This window comes from Daucus carota, chromosome 4 (genome assembly GCF_001625215.2).
Source record: "Daucus carota subsp. sativus chromosome 4, DH1 v3.0, whole genome shotgun sequence".
Lineage (NCBI taxonomy): Eukaryota > Viridiplantae > Streptophyta > Magnoliopsida > Apiales > Apiaceae > Daucus > Daucus carota.
In genome coordinates, this window is record NC_030384.2 from 48,732,502 (window position 1) to 48,755,624 (window position 23,123).

At 40.0% G+C, this 23,123-nt stretch overlaps 6 protein-coding genes across 6 annotated transcripts; 5 read left to right on the forward strand and 1 right to left on the reverse strand.

The window, feature by feature from the left end:
- Positions 1 to 57: 57 nt before the first annotated feature.
- Positions 58 to 1,956, forward strand: LOC135152321 (uncharacterized). Its single transcript, XM_064092224.1, has 6 exons — positions 58 to 134; positions 319 to 405; positions 602 to 688; positions 885 to 971; positions 1,181 to 1,824; positions 1,927 to 1,956. The coding sequence occupies exons 1-6, from the start codon at positions 74 to 76 to the stop codon at positions 1,954 to 1,956; spliced, it is 996 nt and encodes a 331-aa protein (XP_063948294.1). The 5' UTR covers positions 58 to 73.
- A 2,389-nt stretch (positions 1,957 to 4,345) lies between these two features.
- On the forward strand, positions 4,346 to 6,954 carry LOC108216606 (G-type lectin S-receptor-like serine/threonine-protein kinase At2g19130). Its single transcript, XM_017389414.2, has one exon. The coding sequence runs from the start codon at positions 4,403 to 4,405 to the stop codon at positions 6,839 to 6,841; it is 2,439 nt and encodes an 812-aa protein (XP_017244903.1). The 5' UTR covers positions 4,346 to 4,402; the 3' UTR covers positions 6,842 to 6,954.
- Positions 6,955 to 7,335: 381 nt separating this feature from the next.
- On the forward strand, positions 7,336 to 8,192 carry LOC108216607 (uncharacterized). Its single transcript, XM_017389416.2, has one exon. The coding sequence runs from the start codon at positions 7,663 to 7,665 to the stop codon at positions 8,095 to 8,097; it is 435 nt and encodes a 144-aa protein (XP_017244905.1). The 5' UTR covers positions 7,336 to 7,662; the 3' UTR covers positions 8,098 to 8,192.
- A 3,750-nt stretch (positions 8,193 to 11,942) lies between these two features.
- On the forward strand, positions 11,943 to 17,384 carry LOC135152322 (uncharacterized). Its single transcript, XM_064092225.1, has one exon. The coding sequence runs from the start codon at positions 11,943 to 11,945 to the stop codon at positions 17,382 to 17,384; it is 5,442 nt and encodes a 1,813-aa protein (XP_063948295.1).
- Positions 17,385 to 17,976: 592 nt separating this feature from the next.
- LOC135152091 (uncharacterized) lies at positions 17,977 to 21,735 on the reverse strand. Its single transcript, XM_064091797.1, has 4 exons — positions 20,333 to 21,735; positions 19,153 to 19,880; positions 18,633 to 19,060; positions 17,977 to 18,555 (listed from the first exon to the last, which is right to left on the reverse strand). Exons 2-4 carry the CDS (start codon positions 19,874 to 19,876, stop codon positions 18,100 to 18,102), a joined length of 1,608 nt encoding a protein of 535 aa, XP_063947867.1. The 5' UTR covers positions 19,877 to 19,880; positions 20,333 to 21,735; the 3' UTR covers positions 17,977 to 18,099.
- Positions 21,196 to 21,621, forward strand: LOC108217511 (uncharacterized). Its single transcript, XM_017390339.1, has one exon. The coding sequence runs from the start codon at positions 21,196 to 21,198 to the stop codon at positions 21,619 to 21,621; it is 426 nt and encodes a 141-aa protein (XP_017245828.1).
- Positions 21,736 to 23,123: the final 1,388 nt, after the last annotated feature.

A 23,123-nucleotide genomic window follows, 5' to 3' on the forward strand; every position in this document is an offset into this window, starting at 1 on the left:
ACAGGAGTAGGACATGTATTTAACAATCCTCTTCAAATTTTTAACAGATGACATTGGACAAAATTCTACCCCAATGGAAGTGGATTCTATACTGCCTGAAGCAAATCCATCTATGACTGCAAATAGATTCAATGGTCAGTTTTAAACAAGTTCTGTTGGTATTATAATTATTTATAAATTTCTTTTCGGTTGCAAGCTTATATGTGAATATATCTTTGTATAATTTTAGAAACTAATAGTCACAAAAATAACTATAAATGAATATAAACATACATGATTAGAACGTGTATTTAAGTATCCTCTTTAAATTTATTGCAGAAAATATTGGACAAAATTCTACCCAAATGGAACTGGAATCTACACTACTGGAAGCAGATACATCCAGGACTGCACATAGATTCAATGGTCAGTTTAAACAAGTTTTTTAACCGGTCTTTGCGGCCATTTATTATAGTTATTGAATGTATGCTCTTGCTTCTGTATCACATATAGTACCCAATATTATTAAATGTAATATAAAAATATTGATGTATCTACAAGTTTTTTTGTAATTCAATTTGTAGTCTAATTTAATTAAGTATCCTCTTTAAATTTATTGCAGAAAATATTGGACGAAATTCTACCCAAATGGAACTGGAGTCTACACTACCGGAAGCAGATACATCCGAGACTGCACATAGATTCAATGGTCAGTTTAAACAAGTTTTTTAACCGGTCTTTGCAGCCATTTATTATAGTTATTGAATGTATGCTCTTGCTTCTGTATCACATATAGTACCCAATATTATTAAATGTAATATAAAAATATTGATGTATCTACAAGTTTTTTTGTAATTCAATTTGTAGGCTAATTTAATTAAGTATCCTCTTTAAATTTATTGCAGAAAATATTGGACAAAATTCTACCCAAATGGAACTGGAGTCTACACTACCGGAAGCAAATACATCCGAGACTGCACATAGATTCAATGGTCAGTTTAAACAAGTTTTTTAACCGGTCTTTGCAGCCATTTATTATAGTTATTGAATGTATGCTCTTGATTCTATATCACATATAGTACCCAATATTATTAAATGTAATATAAAAATACTGATGTATCTACAAGTTTTTTTGTAATTCAATTTGTAGGCTAATTTAATTAACATGTACTCATAATATTCTCATTCCATCAATCAACAGGGGTTTACAAAAAGCCATGGAACTTTGGACCACCTACATATGTATGCACATATTGTGGTGCCATGTTATGGTATGAAGAACGGATTGAAGAAACACGCACTCATTTACAACCAAAGTTTACATTTTGTTGCATGGAAGGACGTGTGCAGATACCATTACTTAGGCAACCACCAGAATTACTCAAGTACTTGCAATCACCTGAATCTGGAAAGAAGGGAATCAAATTCATGGAAAACATAAGGGCTTATAACTGCATGTTTGCAATGACATCTTTGGGAGTCCGAGTCGACAGTGCTATAAATAGAAGGAGAGGTCCGTTTGTGTTTCGAGCAAGTGGTGTAAATATTCATTTTATTGGTTCATTAATCCCGGAAAAAGATCAACGACCAAAATATGCACAGCTCTATATCTACGACACTGAAAATGAAGTTAGAAATAGAATAGCAACAATGCAAAAGAATGGTCCCAATGAAGACATTGATGAAGAAATTGTCTCTCAAATATCTAGAATGCTGGATGAAAAAAATCATTTGGTTGAATCCTTCAGGAAGGCTCGAGACAGATATAAAAATGGACCAGAAACTTCCTTTCAATTGCGAATTCCTGGCAGAGCGGCTCAAACTGATTTTGATCTAAATTATACTGTAATATTCAATTTTATCATAAAAATAAAAATTATGGATTAATATTGTTTTTGACGGGAGGGCAGTTCGAACTAATTTTATTATTAGTATTGTGTTTGACAGGATGACCATTTCAAAAGAATTTTATACTGATTATAATATTTTTTTATTGGTGTGTTTGACCAAAAGATGACTCAAAATAATTTTTATGCTATTATAATATTAATTCGCATCAAAATTTATAACGCCGGCGCGAAGCGCGGCTTTATTCACTAGTACATTTAAAAGGTTCAATAATCTAATCAATCGAATTTCAAACATAATTTTGTAATTTTGGTTTTTTTTACAACAATAACTTTTAAGATTCGAGTTAGAAAGAGTTATGTAATGGTTCGTGTTTATATTGAAATAGAACACCTTAAAGTTAAAAAGATTTATCTGAAGATTCTTGTTAAAAAAAGATATTCAAAATTATAGATTTATAATTTTATTTATAACATCATTATAATTTTTTTAATGAAATATTATATGATAATGTATTGTTATGAGTGTTTTTAGTATTTGAAACTGTTTAACGATATCATACTAATAAACTTCACATTTGTAGATTTGTAGTACCAAAAGGAGAGTACTAAATCAAAAAATATATCTAAAATCTTGGACTACAAACTATACCATGTTGACTTATTATAGTATAGTATAGATTTAAAATCCATTAAAATGGTGCTTAAATGCTGATTCATTGATATTCAATTAGAATTGTTTAAAATCCATTAAAATTTCATAACATTCAAATACTTATAGGTATTTTTAAACTTAATAAAATGATGAATTTTATAGAATTGTTTAGAGTATTTTAAGATATTTTAAATCTCATCATAATCCTTGAAATTTTAAAACATTGTGCTTAAATTCTAAATTATTTGCATTAATCCTACAATATCTTATTTAGAATTCGCTTAGAACGAAATCAAATACATACCATTAAAATTCATAAAATATATTAAATATATTAAAATTCCGGTTCCATGCCCCTGTATTACTTATCATGCTAGTATAACTTAGTGGAAATTACTATCGCCGCATTTTATATGGAATTTCATAAAATTGTCCAACTTTTCAAGATTAGTTTAATTTTTGTATTCTAAAATAATGATGTTTGTTAATTTTTTTAAAGGATGGTCAGATTTTATATTCATTTAATGAAAGAGTGGCTATTTATCAGGTTACAAATTGACATGAGTCATTCCTTTAAAAGACAAAAATAAAATTTGACCATCAATTTATGAATTTAAAATTTCAATCACTTTTTTGAAATTCAGTGAAAAATATAGTTATCACTCAGTATTTTAATAAAATATCTTATGAAATTATATTCTTCACTATTTGTTCGATATATAATTATAAATAAATTATCAATATAAACAAATTTGAACGGTAAAAATATCCGCCAAAATCAGACAGCTATGAGGATGTTTGGTGAGACTTATTATAAACTCACCTTTTGGACTTCTAAGTGAAAATAGCTTATTTGTATCATTCGTATAACGAATACATAAACTAATTTCTGATTTATAATTTAGTATTTGATGGGTTGAAAATTTTAACCTTTTTTAATAACCTATTCCACTTTGTATCTATAAATATGTATAGGACCACTTTAAAAAAATAATTTATAATAATTAATTATTGCATTAATAATTTATTATATCTCAATAAATTATAAATATCAAAAATTTTTGTTAACTTCCAAAAATTATCTATAATTCTCTTCGAACTACTTGGGGGCTAGATTAGTCTACGGTCTACCATCTACGTGTGGAAACAAGGCACTAGTGATGAATTGGAGGCATAAAATTCAAATGTGGAGCTTTCTTGTGGTGTGCGCGCGGAGAAGTATGAAAATGTTTATTAAAGGGCCAAACTTTGGTAAGTTTAAAATAATTATTTTTTGCTTTAAGTATAAAAAATAAATAAAAGTCAGAATCAAGTTAATGTTTATAAATAATTAAATTATTTAGGAAATAATCAGAAGTCCTGAAACAAAGTCTCTAGTAATCCTAACTTCTTTTGAGTGCTTCTTTATTTTTTATACAAACGTGCAAATGAGTGTTTCCAATTTATAAATCCAGAAGTCGGCTTATAATTGTCAGCCAAACACCACCTAAATATTATTCTTTTGTAAGTTAATTTGTGATTTATGAAACATAATGCGAGAAGTTCAAAATTCTAACTCTTTTAGTAATTTATTTTTATTTTTGAAAATTTGAGTTTACAAATATGTAAAGAATCATTTTAAAAGATAATTTATCACTTTTTATTATTATATTAAAAATATTTATATTCTATAAATTAAAAATATCAAAAATTGTACATACAAATAAATTAAAATAATTTTTAACTTATAAAGAACTCCTAAATTATAAATAATTAATTATTTTCAAGTAAATCAAACCGCCCTAATTCACTCCAAAAGTTCCAAGTCAACAAGGAGTTTAAGTTCCCGGCCTTTATACGTTGGAAATGAGTTCCTTCACTTTTATATACTACCACATTTTCTTGCGATCATACATATTCTCTTCTCGCAGGTAAGGCATTAATGACTTTTCTACGCTGCTCTGGTGTATGTTTTCTTACAAGCAGGAGACCTCAGATGGGCTTGACCAAAAAAACAACTCTGAATCTACTTGTTTTGCTCCTTTCTGTCCTTTGCTTTGAACCTCATCTTCATGAAGGAGCCGATGTCATTGGCATCGGTCAGACTCTCTCCGGCAACCAAACGATATCCTCTAAAGGTGAGACATTTGAACTAGGTTTCTTCACACCAGGTCAGTCCAAAAAATATTATATTGGTATATGGTATAAGAATTTTGGTAATAAAACTGTTGTGTGGGTAGCAAATAGAAACCACCCTGTTTTCAATCCTTATGATTCTCAACTGAAACTATTCCCAAATGGAAATCTTGCTCTGTTGAATGACTCAAGAATCCAAATTTGGTCCTCGAATTCTACCGTGAAAAGATATAATTCATCTGTAGCGATCCTTCTTGACAGTGGAAATTTTGTTATACGAGATAATCAAGATTCCTCTGATATTATATGGCAAAGTTTCGATTACCCAACAGACACCTGGCTTCCGGGTGGTAAAATTGGCTATAACTTCAATATAAAAAAGGAAAAGATTTATTTAACTTCGTGGCGAAATGCTGAAGATCCTGCCCCTGGTCGTTACTCACTTGAGCTGAACTCAGGTGCACTCGGGGTTCAAGATTATAAACTTTATGGCGATATGACATCTTCTTCAGGTGCATGGAGAGGATTGGATTATGAGTTATTTCCCGATTTTATCTCAAATTTTACGTATACTTCGGACGCTAATGAGAACGTGTTCACGTATGAAGTTGCTATTCCAAAAAGAGTCACGCGATTTATGATCGACACGGAAGGGAAAGTTAAGCAGTTCGTGTGTCGGGGTGATTTCCCGGCATGTCACTGGGATCTGCTTTGGGACTGGCCAAACACAAAGTGTGATGTTTTGTACTTTTGTGGTACTTTTGAAACATGCAATGAGGGGAAAGTGTTTCCATGTGATTGTTTGCCAGGATATGAAAGAGTGTGGGATGGAGATTATAGTAGCTGCATTAGGAAATCCCGTCTAGAATGTGGTGTTGGAGGAGGAAGTGAGGACACATTTTTATCTATTATTGTGCAATATCCATCCTCATCATCTACAAAATACTCACACTTTTTGTATGTTAAGAGTGATGAAGAATGCGAGTCTGCCTGTTTGAGGACTTGTACATGCACCGGCTACTACTACGTATCAGACGGTAAATGTGTGATTATGAATGACGAGGTTTACAATATCAAATTGCCTTCTGTTGATATGTATGGAATTTCTTATAGAGTTCGGATTGCAAAGTCTGGAAAAGCAAGCAAGACTAGTGTTTGGATTGTTGTAGCAGCTTCAGGGGGGTTCATTATTTTGCTTGCTGCAGTAATATTATATATCTTGCAGCAGTGGAAACGAAAAATGGGAATATATGATGGGGCAGCAGAGGATTTGATGGTGTTCAAGTACAAGTATATCAGAAAATCAACCAAGAACTTCTCAGAAAAGCTGGGGGAAGGCGGGTTTGGGTCAGTTTTGAAAGGCACTTTACCAAACTCCAAAGCTATAGCAGTTAAAATGCTAAAGAATTTGAAGCAGGGAGAGAAGCAGTTCCGTGCAGAGGTGAGCAAAATCGGGCAAATTCAACATATCAACCTTGTTCGCCTTCAAGGATTCTGCATACAAGGTGAAAAAAGACTTTTGGTGTTTGATTACATGAAGAATGGTTCGCTTGAAAATCACTTGTTTCGCCAAAATTCCAATGTTTTTCTAGATTGGAAAGCAAGGTACAACATTATGATCGGAACTGCTAGAGGGTTAAATTATCTCCACGAGAAATGCAGGGACTGTATCATACATTGTGACATTAAGCCTGATAACATATTGTTGGATGATGAGTATAATGCCAGAATTGCTGATTTCGGCCTAGCCAAGCTTCTTGGCCGAGAGTTTAGCCGAGTGTTGACAACAATAAGAGGAACACGAGGATATCTTGCACCAGAATGGATTTCGGGTGAGGCCATCACGGTAAAAGCAGATGTTTTTAGCTATGGAAAGCTTCTGTTTGAGATCATATCAGGGAGGAGGAACATGGAGTTGTTAGATGATGGTGACTACTTCCCCGCTCTAATTGCAGACAAAATAAGTAAGGGCGAAGAAGTACTAATGCAGTTCTTAGATCATAAATTGGAAGGTAAAGCAGATTCGAACGAAGTAACGAGAGCATGCAAAGTGGCTTGTTGGTGCATTCAAGATGATGAGAAGAATAGGCCGACTATGGGACTTGTGATTCAGATACTCGAAGGAATCTCAGAAGTCGAAAATCCTCCATTTCCTCAGTTTCTCCGAGGTTTTACCAAGTATAATCAAACTGAATCCATAGTTTACCAGCACTTCACATCCAGCGCAACTTCATCGGAAGGCTAGATCGATGTTTGTTTTTGTTTTTCTATCTTAGCAAAAATGATAGCATAACTATTTCCAGTATGCAAGTTGATTTTGCGTAATATAACAATAAAGTTGGACCTCTGTTATCTTTCTTCAAGTATTCATCACTACGAGTGAATTTTAGATGCTGGAGACCATGAATCATCCAAGACAAAAGAGGTGATACGCTCACTGTATGGAAAATTTAGCTGTAAAAATAATTTGCGGGAGGGGATGTATTAAAAATTGAATAACCAGATTTAATTTGTAGGATGAGTCCCTACCACACAATAATGATAATTCTTAAATTAGTAATAAATTTTTATTAATTATAATTTTATTAATAATAATGACCCTCGTCACAAAAAATTTCACCAACAAAAAACTTTCATCTAAAAATACTCATTATTTAGTGCGACTAGAAAGACTTTGAATAAATATGCATTAAATTTGGTGCAAGTTGGCAGCGAGAAATAGTGGGTCAAGTGTATGTAATAATGCAACACACGCATCCAATTTCACATTTCCCAACGCCATCTTACATCCTGTCATCCCACGAATCCCCTCGTGAACGCCCCTCTGCATAATCTCCCATCCCCACCTCAGATCATTCGTAAATCCATCTTTCATCATGGCTAATATGCTTCTTCAAATTCGGTAAACAAATTTATCACACATTGTGCAGAGCCAAGATTCTAAATCCGCATCACTATTTCTTTCATAATTTTTGTAACAACTCGAGCTTCAAGTTGTTCAGACAATCACCAACTTATATTATACTCTCCGTCTCTTTTTAGTTGTCACGTTCAACATCGTATTCAATGAATTCTTCTGGCTTCTTCGTAATATGCCTGCTCCATTCGGCATTATCAGTATCTTGCGGCGCGCTCATAATGTTTTATCTGAACGAAATATCCGCATTCGGTCACGGCACTGAAACCGCTTCGAAACTCATGGGATCAACGCCGCATGATCAGCTATTGAAGCAGATCTCCGACTCGTTCGCGGGGCTGCTTCTTGTGGCGATGGGATTTTTGCTCTTCATGGTTGCGTTTGTCAAGGACAGGGAGTTTCAGAACTTCTTTGCGAAAGGGTGTGTGCTTGTTCATGTTTCGATGGCTCTGTGGAGAGTGTTCTTCGAGAGGAGGCTCGAAGAGTTGGCTCATGCGTGGCCGAGACAGCTGGTTGGGGATTTTTTGCTGGCGCTTTCGTGGGTTTTCTTTCTTGCGTACTCTTGGAGGGAGAAGTATGATTAGATTAGATCGACTTGACAATGTAAATGCATTGTGAGCTCCTGTGTTTCGAGTTGTATATTGATGTTTTTACGAATAAATTATGTTCTTGCATTCTATATTTTTGATCGATGTGATTAGGGATTTACGGGTTTTTTTTGGTTGTGCTCGAGAACAATGTTATATGTCGAATTATAGATGTGGATTTAAATTTAAATAATATTAAATAAATAATAACTAATTAGTTCTTTAAATATTTACCGGTCGTACAAAATTTTATTTTTTTCATCGTCAAACCGAACTGAACAGACTTCCAACTTTTGCAACCTCACTGTTATCGACGGACATGGTGGAGTGAAAATGGATGGGAGCATACACAGACAAAAAAAAAAAAGGTGCAACACTTGTATGGTAATGAAGTGCATTTTAAATAAAACTGCATCAACTCCAATACAATGCTATAGTTGGTTCTATTGCTATATTATAGCATCAGAAGTAAAGAAACTTAACTCCAAATGGATGCTATATTTGGATGCATCCTTGGTTCTATATTTGAAACCAAAGATGGATCCATTCATGTTGCCACATCATCAATAACTAGATGCATCCTTGGAGGGAATAATAAAATGTATAGAAGTTAGGTAAAAGTTAATGAGTTGGTTAAATTTGAAACTAATTATAGAACTTAATATTTGAATGCAAGTTTTATTTTAACACTTTTTGGTGTTATATTATAACAATAACAATAGATATATAACATTTAGCATTGGACTTGCTCTTAGATCTGAACTTGCTTTGCTATAGTGATCAAGATTATCTCATCTTCTTCTTCTTCTTTTGCTGAATTACTTCATCTTGATTACTGGTGTCAGTGATTGTAGTCGTCTGGTGTTGTCTAGTCCATTCAAGGCCCAGCAATATCTGCTACACAATGGCAGCTATCAAGCGGCTCATTAAAGATCTGTGAGGATGATATGTTGATCCAACTCAACTCGCTCATCAATTCACGGACCAAGTCGGACATGGCTAAAATCTAAAATCGGAGTATTTCATTTAATATTGTACTTCAATAAATATAATGTTCGCTATTGTTAATGAATCTAGGTTAATCTGAGGTTTTCATTTAACTTGATGAACAATTATGTTTGAACTCGAGCTCGTTAACGGTTCCGAGTTGAACCGAGCATTAATAAATGAATTCAAACTCGTTCGAGTTCGGGTCTGCTCCGAGCAGTCAAGCTTAGATTACAGCCCTCGTACAGAGGCTTCAGGATCATGACATAAGCCTGCAATAATATATCGGAAGTGGGCCTCCCCGGTTTCACCATGATATGCAGGAGAGAGTGAATAATACATGGGATTTGGTTGTTCAGTCGGAAACAGGGAATCTTCAGCGGACGATGAAGAAAAGGAAAAGAAAGGTTTGGCCAAAAAAAGATGTTCTTCACACAACTCAATCCAAACACAAAGCAAGATAGATTGATTGCTTTGGTCCAAAAGTCCAAAACCATGTACCTTGTGCTCATATCGTAGACTCTTTCAACTGCTCCCTCTTAGATTCACGCAATTTTATTTTCACCCCCTTTCATCCTTTCTCTCAGACAATATTTACTGTTATTACCGCGTACAATCACTGTTCTCTGTTCCCCGAAGTTACAGTCCAACTTATGTCAACAGCGATTGAACATCACGTTCCGTTGGAGAGTGCAAAATTTTAATTAGGAGTAAATCATTAAAATATAAAATGATTGTCATTTATGATGAATTTACAAAAATTGTTATTTAATTTATAAATCAATGACTAATTTTGATTTTTAGTATAAATTAATAGTTATTTTTCTAAAAGAAGAAAATAATACTTGTCTATTGGAGTAACAGTTAATTTTAAATTTTTATCATTAAGTTGGTGTAAAATATGATCGCCCCTCTCGAAACTTAATTTATTATCCCGATAAAAAAATATTAAGACTACGTTTGGAGTCCAAATATAAGTGTGCGAGATTAATTATTACGTTCGTTGAACGTTACAGCAGAAACCGAGTAGGAACATTCCTAAATCCTCAACTCATTATGATAATGTATCTCGAATATAGACCGTGTTTTTTTTAACTAAAATAGTTGAAAGTTCAAACATTGTTTATTAATTTTATAATAACGTTAAGTATGGGGCTAGACTATGTCAACGGTCGACGACTTGTGTCAAGATTTCCTCCTCTCTGATTTTCGGTTGTTGCGGCGTTGCCGTCCGTCTTGAAAGTTGAATATCAGCTCTTAAGACTAATTTATGTCACTGTTGGTGGCCTTCGTCTTTATTCGAAATCAATTTGAATCATTAAGGTTCTTTTAATAAACATATTTTTTTAATATATATAATTTTTCTAAAAAAAAATTACATTGTCCATGTGAACCAAAGTTATAATAGCATTTTATAATATGTCGTTAAATTGAACACGTAATACATACATAAAATTTGCTGAATTTGTAAGATGTTTTGTTTCGATAATAATGACTATATTGATTGACAATGTTTTAAAATTATTATGTTATTATTATAATTTTGAATTACTAAAAATATATCTAATATTTTAATATGATAATAGATTATGCGGCATTTGTTGCACTTCGACAAATTTATTCATTCACAGGGTATAACCAAAATGATAGATAAGGGAAGTGTAGCGTTGACGTGTAAGATTTCATATATTTTTTTTATAAAAAATGCTACATGCACATACTCTAAAAAAGTGTTTTCAGATATTTTTTCCAAATCTAATAGATAATGTATGATTGATTTCACTTGGCTAATAATAATGGACTCCGTATACATATAAACTGTCCAAGTAAAATTAAATATGCGTCTGTAAGTTAGAAAAAAATTGAACTGTCCAATCAAAATTAAATATGCGTCGGTAAGTTAGAAAAAAATATTGAGAACATAATTTTGAATACGTGCTATTATATATATTTTTTTATATTCTAACTTGTCTTTTAATCAAGAATATTGCAAGATTCAAGTTGCTCTCAACAACTTACAATAATCAACATTCTTAAATTCCAACAAATTCTCCATAAATAATCGTAGTTAAGGACGGCAACAAGACAACTGAATCCAACCCTCTTTTATAAAATAAAGACCATGACTACTGAACATAGATAAATTTTTGGAAGCATTTCCTTTTTCAAATTGAAAAATCAGTTTCTTATATTATTCAATCGTTTTTTTCGGTTGCTTAATTTTACATGTACAGGAACTTATTATGCACGTGTTGAAGGCTGAGCGTGGTCTTAGACTCTTATATCATGCTATGCGATTATTCAATACACACACAGACACCTAGTTCATCAAACAGTGCCAAAAAAACACAGCCGAGCAGAAAATAAAGAGCACCAAAATCAATCATATTTTTCACCATGGCACAAATTATCACAAAACAAGATGTTGGGTTATAAGCCTTTCGGCCCAATCCATTACGGCCCAAAGCAGGTCCAGCCCACCGTTTGAACTTAAACGTTACTATGGCAACGGTCGAGGCGAGAGAATCCCGCCTCCTTTACTCATCATAACTTCCCTCCCGCATCGGGCGGGAACGTTACATAGCAGGGCTCCTCCTCCTCCTATAAAAAGTGGGTAAATCAGTGGTAAAATTCATTCACAACTTTATACATTCTTACATACTCGCTTGCAGTTCTCTAAACCCTTCCTAGAGCCACTAATTTATTCTCACACCGGAGGTGAATCGGGGGGACAAACCCTCGCATTCTTCTCTGTTTCAGGTCATACTTCGGCTTTGGTATCCGGCAGAACTTTGGCTCTAACATTGGCGCCGTCTGTGGGACACTGCAAGTAGAATTTCTCATAAATCAACACCATGACAAACACCACCGAACAAACCACTGGAAATACCTCCAACCCAAACCCAGGTTTCGACTTTGGCAATAGTCCCGAAGGGCTGTTGCCCACCCCCGAAGAACAACAGCAGATGCTGTTGAAATGGCGAGAAGAGCAGGCTGCTAAAGCCCAATCTTCCAAGACCAAGGAGCAAGAAGCTGCCCGACTAGCCAAGAAGAGGGAAGCCGACGAACTCCGGCTGAAGGCCCTCCAGCTACAAAGGGAAGAGATTGAGCTCCAAGAGAGAGCCCTCCGAGAGGCCTTGGAGGCCGAAGGAGATCGAGTGCCGGAAGGCGAAGGAAATAAGAAGAGGAATCGGGAAGACCAAGACGGGTCTTCGGACTCCGAGTCGCATTCCCGAGGGCCTCGTCACAGGCATGTCACACCTTCGGATACCGAAGGAGAGGAAGGTCCCCACGTTAGGGACCGACTTCGCCGAATGGAGAAGGCCATGTTTGGGGACAAGACGTTGACCCATGAGCCAGTGATAGTCGAGGAGATCGAGCAATATCGGCCGCCCCCGGGTAGACAGTTCCCGAAGATGAATGAATTTAACGGGAAGGGCGACCCGATCGATCACTGCGACAAATACGAGTCCCTGATGACTGGAATGGGACATTGTGACATCATGCTATGCAAGATGTTTAAGACCTACCTGAAGGGATCCGCTACGATGTGGTACCGATCCCTACGACCAAGGTCGGTCAGTTCTTATGATCAATTGAAACGCAAGTTTTTGAGGCACTACTCTCACTTGTGCCGAAGAGAGAAGGATACAGAAGCCCTAATTCATTGCCGACAGAGACCCAATGAGGAGTTGGGCGACTACTTGGCCAGGTTCAAGGAAGAAGCTGGGATGGTCACTAATCTGGATAAGGTGAAGGCTGCAGGGTTCCTGACGGCCGGTCTGGATCCGGTGAAGGGTAAGAAGCTCCGATCATCTTTGTATGATATACCCCCTAAATCGCTGAATGACATCTATTTGCGGGGAGAAAGCATCAGAAGGAAGATGGAATCCATCGGGGGACACAAGAGCGATCGGAAAGATGATCGGTACAGTTCCCGTTCGGACGGCAGGGGAAAAAGGAATGATAGCCACCGAGGCAGGAGAGATGAAAGGGATGAAAAGCTGGATCGGGGGGCCGAACGAAGGAGAGATAGAGACAGCACTGTGTTCACTCCTCTGAATACATCTGTCTCCAAGATTCTTAACGAAATTAAAGGAAAACCAGGATTCGTTCGGCCGCCGAAGATGAAGATCCCAGATTACAAGAAAAACTCTGATAAGTATTGCGACTATCATCGTGACAACGGGCACAATACCGATGAATGCTACCACCTGAAGAAGTTAATAGAGAGGATGGTCAAGGCTGGAGATTTGAACCAGTATGTTAAGGATCTGAGGGATCGGTTGGGTCCCAAAGAAGATAAAGGGAAGGCGCCCGAAGAAGGTGAGAGGTACAGAGGTGAGGTCCGAACGATTTTCGGGGGAACAATTCTGGACCGAAGTAGCAAAACGGCTAAGAAGAAGTACGCCCGACAGGTCTACAACCTCTATAGCATCAACTCCACCAAACAGTCGTATCCTATAATGTTTTCACAAGAAGATTATGAGGATGTTATGCTGCCGCACGAGGATCCGTTGGTCATTAATCCCGTGATCGGCCAAAACAAGATCTGGAAGGTTCTGGTTGACGGGGGAAGTTCTGTTAACGTCCTCTACTACAACACCTACCAGAAGATGAACCTGGAAGGCAAGCAGATCGATACCTGCTATGAGGCACCCCTCTATGGCTTCGGCAATCAGCCGGTCCCGATCGAAGGTACGATCCACTTGCCCCTATTGCTCGGTAAATCCCCTTATACTGTGGAAAAACAGGTCAAGTTTTATGTGGTCCGAGTTGAGAGTCCCTTCAATGCCATCTTGGGGAGACCTGTTCTCACTGCTTTCGAAGCCATTGCCTCTATTCCCCATCTTAAGTTGAAGTTCCCGACCGAAAAGGGGGTGGGAGAGATGAGAGGTGATCAGAAGGCAGCTAGGATCATTATGCTGGAAGACTTGGAGAAAGAAAAGGATCTAGGTGGCGCCGAAGGAAACAAACGGCGCCGAACCGAAGATGGTCCTGGGGGCAGCGGCCATGCCCTCCATATTGAGTTGGAGAAGTTTGGAAATGATCTCTCAAACCCGATAGCCGAACCGGGCACCGAAACCGAAGAGGTGGAATTATATGCAGGGTGCTCGGGAAAAATGGTTCGGATCGGTAAAGATATGGAGCCAGGGTTGAAGGAAAAAGTGATTGATGTGGTCCGTCGCTACCATGATGTCTTTGCCTGGGGACCCGAGGATATGCCAGGGTTGGATGAGTCGATCGCTCGGCACAGGCTAAATGTTCATCCTCAGGCTGTGCCCGTGAAGCAGAAGAAGAGGAACTTCGCGGTGGAGAGGCAAAAAGTGATTGAGGCCGAAGTGGAGAAGTTACTGGAGGCCAAGTTCATCGAAGAAATCGAGTATCCAGAGTGGTTGGCAAATGTGGTGGTGGTCAAAAAGTCAAACAACAAGTGGAGAATGTGTGTCGATTATACCGACCTCAACAAGAATTGCCCGAAGGATCACTATCCTTTGCCGAACATCGATCAGCTGATAGATGCCACCTCTGGCTATCAAATACTCAGCTTTTTGGATGCATTCTCAGGGTATCATCAGATCGCCATGGATGCCGAGGATATTCCGAAGACAGCATTCATCACCCCGAAGGGAACCTATGCTTACATCAAGATGCCCTTCGGCCTGAAAAATGCGGGGGCCACTTTTCAAAGGATGGTGAACAAAGTCTTCGCCGATCAGATAGGCCGAAACATGGAATGTTACGTAGATGATATGATAGTGAAGTCCTTATTTCAAGATCACGCCGATGACCTCAAGGAATGCTTCGAGACCCTAAGACGGAACAACATGAAGATCAACCCCGCCAAGTGCACCTTCGGGGTTTGTAGTGGCAAGTTCCTAGGGTACATGGTCAGCGCAAGGGGGATCGAGGCGAATCCCGAGAAGATAAAGGCAGTGATAGAAATGGAAGCCCCGAAGACCATTCGGGACATTCAGAAGCTAACGGGGCGACTGGCAGCCCTCCGAAGGTTCATCTCTCGGTCGGCAGAAAAGGCGCTCCCCTTCTTTGAAGTTTTGAAGGGAGCCAAGAATTTTGAGTGGGGGCCGAACTGCATAAAGGCCTTCGAAGAAATAAAGGAATATCTGGTTAAAGCCCCTCTGCTGCTGAGGCCCGATCCGAAGGAGACCCTCCAGTTGTACTTGGCAGTAAGTGACCGAACCCTTGGTGCGGTCTTGGTAAAGGAGCACGAGAAAAACCAACATCCGGTCTTCTATGTGTCTCATATGCTGAGGGATGCCGAAACCCGATACCCGAATGCCGAGAAGTTCGCATATGGGCTGGTCATGGCCTCGCGAAAATTGCGACACTATTTTCAAGGGCGAACGATACAAGTGGTCACCGACCAACCTCTGAAGAAGATTCTCAGCCGACCGGAGGCTTCGGGCAGAGTCGTCGCCTGGTCTGTAGAATTGGGGGAATACGACTTAGAGTATGTTCCCCGAACAGCCATTAAAGCCCAAGCCTTGGTTGACTTCATGGTAGAGTGCCGTTTTTCCGGGCCGACGGACTTGGAACCGAAGGAACAGCTCATTCGGACTCCTGGTAGGTGGAAGTTGTTTGTGGATGGGTCGGTGGCCGGGTCAAAATGTGGGGCCGGATTGATCCTTTCTAGTCCCGATGGATTTGAGATTTGTCAAGCCATCCGGTTCACTTTCCCTTTGACCAACAATGAGGCCGAGTACGAAGCCCTCTTGGCAGGAGTGGGTCTAGCCAAAAATCTGGAGGTAAGGCACTTGAGGGCTTTCAGCGACTCCATGCTGGTTGTCAAGCACTTTTCTGGGGAGTATGAACAGAAAGAGCCCCGAACGAAGGCTTACGCCGCTAAAGTACGCGAACAAACTCAGTTTTTCGAAACATTTGAATTGAGCGCCATCGGTCGGGAAGACAATGGCCGCGCCGATGCTCTCTCTCGATTAGCCTCGGCCGAAACACAGAATTTGACGGGGTCCATCTACTTGACGGAGGTAAAAATGCCTTCGGTCGACAAGAAAGCTTGCCTGGAAATTCATCAAGGCATAAATTGGATGACCCCCATCAGAGCATACTTGGAAAAAGGGTTCTTGCCCTTAGAGAAGAAGGAAGCCCAAAAGATAAAGTACCGAGCAGCTAGCTACACACTGATCGGGGGCCGACTCTTTAGGCGATCAGTCTCTCAGCCGCTGCTCCGATGCTTAGATCCAGAAGAACAACTTCTAGCCCTGGAGACAGTTCATGAAGGCATCTGCGGCGAGCACCTGGCCGGCCGATCCCTAGCCCTAAAGATACTCCGACAGGGATTCTTTTGGCCGACCATCAGAGAAGATGCAGCCAACTATTCAAAGAAATGCCGACAGTGTCAAATCCACAGCAATGTTCCGAAGCAACCCCCGGAAGAAATGACTTCGGTCCTCAGCCCAATCCCTTTCTCCATGTGGGCCATCGACATAGTCGGAATCCTACCAACCAGCACCCGGCAAGCCAAACATTGCATAGTGGCCATTGACTACATGACAAAGTGGGTCGAAGCCCGACCGCTCTCAGCTATCACCGAACAGGCTGCCAAGAAATTCTTCCTGGAGCAGATAATTGTGAGGTTTGGCATACCGATGGTGTGTGTGTCCGATAACGGCACCCAGTTTGTTGGGAAAAAGTTCAAGGAATTCTTGGCCAGCTTCGGCATTCAACAGAGGTTCAGCTCGGTCGGTCACCCCCAAGGAAACGGGGCGATCGAGGCAGCAAACAAGATCATCTTCCACGGAATCAAGAAGCGCCTTGGAGAAGCTAAGGGACTATGGGCCGAAGAGCTCCCTTGGGTCCTGTGGGCATACCGAACCACTCCTCGCTCTTCGACAGGAGAAACCCCATTTCGGTTAGCTTACGGGACCGACTCGCTTGTCCCGGTTGAGGTTGGCCTGGAATCTTACCGAACCCAGGTCTTCAATCCTGATACCAATGAATATGGCCTCCGAGGCAACCTGGATCTCTTAGAAGAAGAAAGAGAAGCCGCCCATCAGAGGAACGTCCGATACCAACAGCAAGCATCTCAATATTATGATTCGGGTATCCGAAAACGTTCTTTCAGAGTTGGGGACATGGTTCTCCGAGACTTGGCTACTTCCATGCCGACGAAGCAAGGAAAGCTTATGCCAAACTGGGAAGGCCCCCACACTGTTGTTGAGATAGTTCGGCCGGGAACGTACAAACTTGCCACTCCAGATGGAAGCCCCATTAAGAACACCTGGCATGCTTCCCAGCTCCGGAAATATTATCAGTAAGGCTTCCCGCCCGAATATTTTACTTTCAGTAATACATTACAATTATGTAATTGTTTCCTTTCCAATGAATAAAAACTCCTACTTCAAATTTTTTGAGTAATTTCAACTTGTTTAACACTCCGACCGATCCCGTAACTAGGGGCAACCTGATCAAAATTACGGGACCAAAGGAGTTATCCTTGATTTAACTTAATATTTGCACGATTGTTTTTATCTACAATGGGGCCGATCGAATACATAACTTAAAGATAATAACAATCCCCAAATATTGGGGGATCGAGGCATTGTGCTGAAGCCAATTTTTAAGGCTAAAGACGCACATTTCCGAATTCAATTAGTGTGTATCGAGATTTGTCGGTCAGACGTAAAACTGAGACCGAACGGTCAAAGACGTACATATAAAAAAAAAAATATATATATATCGAACATGTATTGAAACCCTTCGGTTTAAGACATACATACAGTCGCAAAAAAGCTTACTGGTCGGCCTAAAGGTTGCGACAACAAAAGTATGGAGACCGACCGGTCGAAGACATACACTATCTAAGACATACATCAGAAACAAAAACATGTATGGAGATAAAACCAAGTATGAAAAGCAAGCCCGAAGGCAAAATTAATTAGAAGCCCGAAGGCGAAATATTTATACAAAGCCCGAAGGCAGATCGTTTTTACAAATAATGGCCCGAAGGCCAATGAAAGTACAAAATTAGAATTACTCCGAGTAGTCAGTCTCGGGATCGGATGAAACAACAAGGGGTTCGTCCGGATCCTCACGGCCGACCGGATCAGAAGCTCCTTCGTCCAAAAGTAACTTGTGATCCAAGCCTTCCTTGTGAGCCCGACGGACCGCCTCGTCATATCCAATGTCGAGGAACCGATCCTCGGTCTTCTCAAGAAGCTTCCTCGTCTTCTTCTCCTTCTTTCGGGCAGCCTTCAACGCCAGGTTGCGGCGCTGAACCCTCCTGGTCAGAGTATCGACTTGCCCCTTCAGACGGCCTTCCGACTCCCGAAGGTCCTTCAGGTCCTGGTGGGCAGCATCCAGCTCCGTCTTCAGGGCCGCCAGGGTATCTTCAGCTAGATTGGCTCGAATAGTAAGGGCGTTCACCCCAGCCATCTGCTTCTGCATGTCCTGGACCTTATCAGTCACCGCCGCCGCCCAAGGAGAAGCCTGCACATAAATGGACAAGTTAAAAAAGATATACCGGGCCCATAAAGTGGAAGGGACTAAAGGATGAGAACACTTACCAGAGATAGGAAGCACATCAGCTGCTCGCACGCTTGCAGAGCAGTCGCCGACTCATAGGTCCCCCGGTCGGCCGGCAACATTTGCGATCGGCAGAGATCGCCCGCAACTTCCTTGATCCGATCAGGAGCCTGGATCGCAATCGAATCGGTCGCCAAAACCGACCACTCCGGAATGTAAGGCCGGACCTCCGATGAACCGTCCGGCCTGTTCCTCTTCCTAGAGGCTTCGGCGGCCGGAATCTCCACCACCTCGGAGGCTTTCTCAACCGTCCCCTCCGCACGACCAACCTCCGGGGTCTTCTCCTTCGCCACATCCGCCTGGACTATGGCACCAACTGTTGTTTCGCCGCGGGCCTTTGCTTCGGCCTCCTTCTTTGCCGCCATGGCCTTCGCCGTCTTCCTCTTCAGGGCTTCGGTTCGGGAAGACACTGCACAAAGAAGACAGCGTTAAAACAATAAACAGGTACAAATCAAGTGATCAACTATCGAGGGAAAAGCAAAGAAGAAATAGAAAGACTACCGTCACTACCCCAAAGAGTGAAGAGCCACTCCTTCTCCCGACTGGTCGACAGCAGAATCCGGTTCGGCTCCTGGACTTTGTTCAATTTCTCAAAGTCCTCCAGGTCCTTACCGACCAGAGGGGGAGTGGTGATGATGGAGGGGTCTACCTCCCTCCACAGAGAGAACTTGTGGATCGAGTGACCCCCCAGGTAGAACCACCGTTCGTGGGTACCCTTGTTGCTCGAGTTGGTTTCACACCAATTCGGTCGGCCGGTCTTGCGGCCGATGGTATAAAAGCCATTGCTCTTGGCGTTTTTCTTGAAATCATGATGATTCCAGAAGAGAGCTGGCCGAGGAGACACGCCGGCCATCAGACACCGATGCTGGAATACGTTTATGTACGTAAATCCGTTCGGGTCCAACTGGCCTAAGGCGATCCCCGTCTGCTTCAGAAGTTTCTTCAGCAGGGGGAGCATCGGGAGCCGAAAGCCGCACTTAAAGGCGTTTTCGGAGATGCCCACACACTTGTGCCCTTCTTCCGACTCAGGTGTTTGGTAGATACAATCGCTCTCTATGGCTGGATAAATATCCCACGACCGATGTATCTGGTACTTTATCCGAAACGACTTCAGATCCGCTTCGGTCAGTAAGGAAGGAAAGTTGGCCATAGGAAACTTCAGCACATCGCTAAAGTGATCCGCGGCCGAATAAGACGTCCCGACTATGTCACCCGACCGATCCATTTGCCTGCAAACGAGAGAAGGCAAACATGAGCCATGTACTCGGAAAGAAAGAAAAAGAAGAAAAAGAAGCAAGCCCGAGTACAGAGGGCCGAATCGGGTCGGGCCAGCAGGACTCGACTAACCTAACCCTAGAAAGCCGACTCAGGCAACAAACATTCAAAACTCAAACAAGAATTAAAGCACAAATAACACAATAAGTGGAGGAAGCGACGGCGACAAGTCACCGGTTATAAACTCAGAGACCGCCGGAAAACCCCTACTGCGATCCTGATCTACGACTACCAGTACAATGCAAGCACATAACAAGAACAAAAAACCCCCCAAAAATCGGTAAGCCGGCGGGACAACTCCTACCAGGAAAGAAAATACGCAAAGCAACAAAATACAGTGCACTAACATCTAGCAGCATCCTAAACATAAAGGATGATAACTGACAAAGAGGGGAGAACAACTTACTTGTCGTAGAAGAGATGTGGAGAAAACGGGTGAAAGAAGCCGGAAAAAGAACCACCGCCGGTTAACAACTATCGCCTGGGAGCAAGAAGCTTGAGAGAATGGAGAGTTGAGAGGAAAACAAGAGGATATTGGAAATATGAAAAGAAACGGGTGGTAATGATTTGTATTTATAAACGAATTGTGAAAAGGCGCGCCCTATTAATGGCACCCTTTGGAATGCACGGCCCAGATTCAGCGCGTATCTCGAGGCCACGCCATCCGGCGCCCAAACGACACCACGCGTCCATCGGACCAAGCATTTTGAAATCAGACCGAAACAACTGCTCAGCTCCCACTACAGCCTCACCCTGTCGGTCGGTCAAAGACAACTTAGGCTTCGGCCGCGTTTGAAACCCGACCGAAGCCTGGGGACATGTTGGGTTATAAGCCTTTCGGCCCAATCCATTACGGCCCAAAGCAGGTCCAGCCCACCGTTTGAACTTAAACGTTACTATGGCAACGGTCGAGGCGAGAGAATCCCGCCTCCTTTACTCATCATAACTTCCCTCCCGCATCGGGCGGGAACGTTACATAGCAGGGCTCCTCCTCCTCCTATAAAAAGTGGGTAAATCAGTGGTAAAATTCATTCACAACTTTATACATTCTTACATACTCGCTTGCAGTTCTCTAAACCCTTCCTAGAGCCACTAATTTATTCTCACACCGGAGGTGAATCGGGGGGACAAACCCTCGCATTCTTCTCTGTTTCAGGTCATACTTCGGCTTTGGTATCCGGCAGAACTTTGGCTCTAACACAAGATAAACCCACAACACAACAATCTCCATGTTCGATCACAAACAATCAAACCATGTTCATAAGAATCATGAGCAAGCGAAGAACATGGGCCTTTCTATTCGTTTCCGTATATTCATTACTCTTATCTTCTTCTTGGAATCTCCTCAAATCCGTGCTTTCTTGGTACGACTCTTCTGCTTCGAATTCGGGTAACGCATTTGGGTGGCCCGCGTTGTACGCTTCTGTGGCTTTGGGTGCTATTTTTGGCCTTCTTGCAATGGCTGCTGCGCTGGCCGTGGCAGTTCCGGCCACGCTGATGACGTGGATAACTGTGCTTGTTTTGTTGACTTTTTGTGGCAAGCCGAGGAAAGCTTTGGTCGTTGAGGGCAAGAAGTTGACTGGCGAAATTTCTCGTCTTGTGCTGAGAGTTTTGATTAGAGAAGGCAAGTTCGTAGCGGCTGTTTGTGCTGTTTTGGGCTATTTTGCTCTCGTTCGGAATATCAAAGAATCGTGATCAGCTCTAGTGTTACATATATATTTTTTTTTTAATGTAGTAGGATTTGACTATATGTTTGTAACTAATTAATACATAAAAGTAACAATTATAGAATTCGGGAATTCGACGTTTTTTTTTCTTTTTTTTGAACAATTTAAAAGTGTTCCTAACAGTAAAATTCGGATTCTGGGATAATATGAAGATATTGTGTGACCGTTTGAGTAAACTTAAAATAAGTGTTTTTTTGCTTGAAATAGATAAATGGAGTAGAAGTTAGAAGTAAGATAAGATGATTAAAGTGTTCGTAACAATAAAAACAGTACGAATAAATTTTTCTAATTTATAAACCGAAATTTCCGGCTTAAAAATGGCTGCCAACCACGGATGGCAATTGAGTTGGGTTTGATTTTGTTTTTACCTTTACTCGGGATCTAACGAAAAATAGGATTCCAAAATTCAATAAGTAGATCGAATGATGTAAAAAGCAGGTAAGCAAACATAATAACGTAGCAGCAAAGAGTGTGTACCAAATAGGCTTAAATTTTACTTCACCATTGAAGTTTGTCATAAAATACACAGTAACCATTTAACTTTCAAAAAGTCCGGTTCGATCATTAGAGTTTATGGTTGTGTATATTTCGACAATTGAGGGAATATTTTAGACCAGACCGGGAGAGAGTGGAGTGTACCTGCGGGTAGAGAGAGTGAGTGGTAGATTGCTAGGTAGAGACTTATGTCAGCTCTTTCTTTCTGTATCTTCGATTCTTCGTGTATACATGCAATAACGCGAAGTTTAGCAGCAACTTCAGCTAGAGCTCTTTTCCTCTCTCCACATTATTTTATTTTCAATATTCCATTTTTAATAATTTATAAATAAAAATTATATGAACAGAAATTTTAGTTATAATCAGATGAACTCATAGAAATAATTCAAGTTCCATCCAAAAAATTTATTAATGTCGAAATTACACTCCTTTTTTTGAAAGAACACTCCTTAAATCTCCGAATAACATATATTGTATCATATAAAAATTTAAATTAATAATTATAAATCTGGTTCATAGTTCTAATGTTATATAATCTCACAGTCAAAAGATTGCAAATGTGATGAGAAGCAAGAGTTTACAAGGCCGTGTAAAAAATTGCTACAGTAAAAATTACGCTTTTTAATATTTTCGGTTTTTAATTTTATTTGTTTGAATTCACAAATTCCTAAAATGAAAAACTGTAATTTTCCTTTTTAGATATTTTATTGTATTTTTTTCAAATGTATCTTTTATCTTAATTTATTATTATTATTAGACAAAGTGAGTATTTTTAAGCAAATTTTTATCCATAAGCTTTGTAATTTATTTTGCAAATTTCAACTAAATTTGTAACTATTATATTTCATCTTAAAAAATTGTCACTCATAGTGAAGTAATCATAATGAGAATAAAGATCTTAAAATAATTTTATGATGTTTTCTTTGAGATTAAAACAAAATTAATTATTATTAAATAATTACTCATAAATAAAGC